This window comes from Myzus persicae, unplaced genomic scaffold (assembly GCF_001856785.1).
Source record: "Myzus persicae strain clone G006 unplaced genomic scaffold, MPER_G0061.0, whole genome shotgun sequence".
In the NCBI taxonomy this organism is placed as follows: Eukaryota; Metazoa; Arthropoda; class Insecta; order Hemiptera; family Aphididae; genus Myzus; species Myzus persicae.
In genome coordinates, this window is record NW_019102562.1 from 1 (window position 1) to 2,431 (window position 2,431).

The following is a 2,431-nucleotide window of genomic DNA, read 5'->3' on the forward strand; positions in this document are numbered from 1 at the left end:
AAAAAAAATAAAGGGTACAAGTATATTTTATGTGTGATAGACTGTTTTACAAAGTTTGCTTGGGCTATACCATTAAAGTCCAAAACTGCTAAAGAAGTTTCCAGAGCAATGTCAAAAATACTGCATAAACGCACACCAAAACTATTACAGCTAGATAAAGGTAAAGAATTTTACAATTCTACATTTGACGCGTTGATGATGAAGCACAACATACGTAAATATTCGACTTATATTACTATGAAAGCGTGTATTGTGGAACGTTTCAATCGCACATTGAAAGAAAAAATGTTTAGAGAGTTTACAGCACGTGGCTCTCACGAATGGATATCTATTTTACCTTCATTGATTAAGGAATATAATAATTCAAAACATAGGACTATAGGAATGAAAACAGTGCAAGCTGATGCTAATCCTACGTCAGTGGAAATAAAGCAACGAAAAATAATTAATGGATCAATCAAATTTAACGTTGGTGATAACGTTCGTATAAGCACATATAAAGGTGTATTTGCAAAAGGTTATTTACCGAGCTGGTCTACAGAAATATTCAAAATTATTAAAATCAACGAAACGTTACCTACTACTTATCAGCTGCAAGATTATACTGGAAAACCGATTGCCGGTTGCTTTTATTCAGAAGAAATATTGAAAACAAACTATCCGAATGACTATTTGGTCGAGAAAATTATACGTAAGAAGGGGAAGCAAATTTTTGTGAAATGGCTAGGGTTCGATAATACACACAATAGCTGGATAAATACAAGAGACATTAGAAAATAGTGTCAGTCGAGCTATAGACATGAACGTGTTTGGTAGTTCTCAGTCTGGTGAAACAAAAAAAATTATTTCAAATCTCGAACAGTCGAACAAATCGTTTTCGTCTAAATTAGATAAAATCGAACATTTACTTGAAGAAAACCATAAATCCGTTCAAATTCAAGAAGAATAAGTAGAAGCGATACAATTGACATGTATACAAATAACTAAGCATATGAAAAGAGGTGAAGTATCATTACAATTAATCAAAGAAAGTACAGAAGTGTTGTAAAACATAATACCTGCTATACTCAGCCGTCTAAATACTATCGAAACGTATTATAAAGACAAGCAATAATGTCTTCAGCCATCTTGGACATGCAATGCGTACTTGGTGTCAACAATAAATACATGATTAAAGAAATGTCTATAGTAGACACGGCAACATGGGCGACTCAACATTGGATTTTAAAACATTCAAACTCGATGCAGGACAATAAGAGTCGTAAAACCAACAAGTGGTTGGAACGTAATTACCATCAACTAGCTATAGAATACGGCGATATCGAGTATGAAGAACAGAAAAAACAAGTTCTTATGGAGTATATACCACACGTCGCACTCATCAACATTGAAGACATAGGCTGCCCTCGTTTGGATCAAATATGTGATGACGAAACTTTACCTTGTATTTTTCATATGGATTTTAATCCTAAACAATGTACATTTTATAAAGTATTTGCTATAAGTAAGTGGTTTATCAATAATTCTTAAAAATATAATAATTAACATAATAATATTTTAACATTTTATTTTTATTTTACATAGGTAACCTAACATTTTCAATATATATATATATATATATACACATGGTATTTTACAATATAACAAAAATATATATGGTATTCTCCATATAACAAAAATATATGCATTAATCTATCTCAACTATAATTAAATAACATGATAATATTTTCAATATACAACCAGACTATACAAATATATATATATATATATATATATATATATATACATAGTATTTACAAATTAGAAATATATATTATGCAGTATTTTATTATTTAGACATGCATTCCCTTCGAAGTAATCTCATTAAATCTTTATCCGATTCCTCCCACTCACGCCCGGCAACGTCTACTGGAAACTCATGATCAGACCATTCAACAGTCTCCTCAGATTCAAGTTCGTCTTCCCTATAAAATTATAAATATAAGTAAAATAAATTAAAATATACAATTATTTTTTAACTCAGTCTATAGAGTAGTGGCCGTGAGCCAAGGTATGTATTTTATCCTCAAGTATAACCCTCTTGTCATCGAAACTATTATAAGTTAATTTGCTTGATTTAATGGTCTTCAATTGATGTTTGAACGAGCGTATCGATACATTTTCTTTATACACCTCCACGCCGGCTTCACCAAACATATAATGGTCTTTAAAGTTCATATGGTTTTTTACCACATGTCCACGAATTCCTTTCGCCCTGATATTCTCCTTGCCATTGATCTTATATGCATAAGACTTGGCTCTGAGAGCACAAAACTCTGTCATTACTTCTGATTTTGTTTCATCGGAAAACAGGCCTGGAATTTTCTTTCTTTCGGCAATGTAACACGGATGATCTTGCGGTAAGTCAGATGTATCCATCCGATCGAGCAGG

At 31.8% G+C, this 2,431-nt stretch overlaps 1 protein-coding gene across 1 annotated transcript; it reads right to left on the reverse strand.

Moving 5' to 3' along the window:
- Nucleotides 1-2,019: 2,019 nt before the first annotated feature.
- LOC111032568 lies at nucleotides 2,020-2,424 on the reverse strand. The gene has a single exon (XM_022312945.1). The coding sequence runs from the start codon at nucleotides 2,416-2,418 to the stop codon at nucleotides 2,020-2,022; it is 399 nt and encodes a 132-aa protein (XP_022168637.1). The 5' UTR covers nucleotides 2,419-2,424.
- Nucleotides 2,425-2,431: the final 7 nt, after the last annotated feature.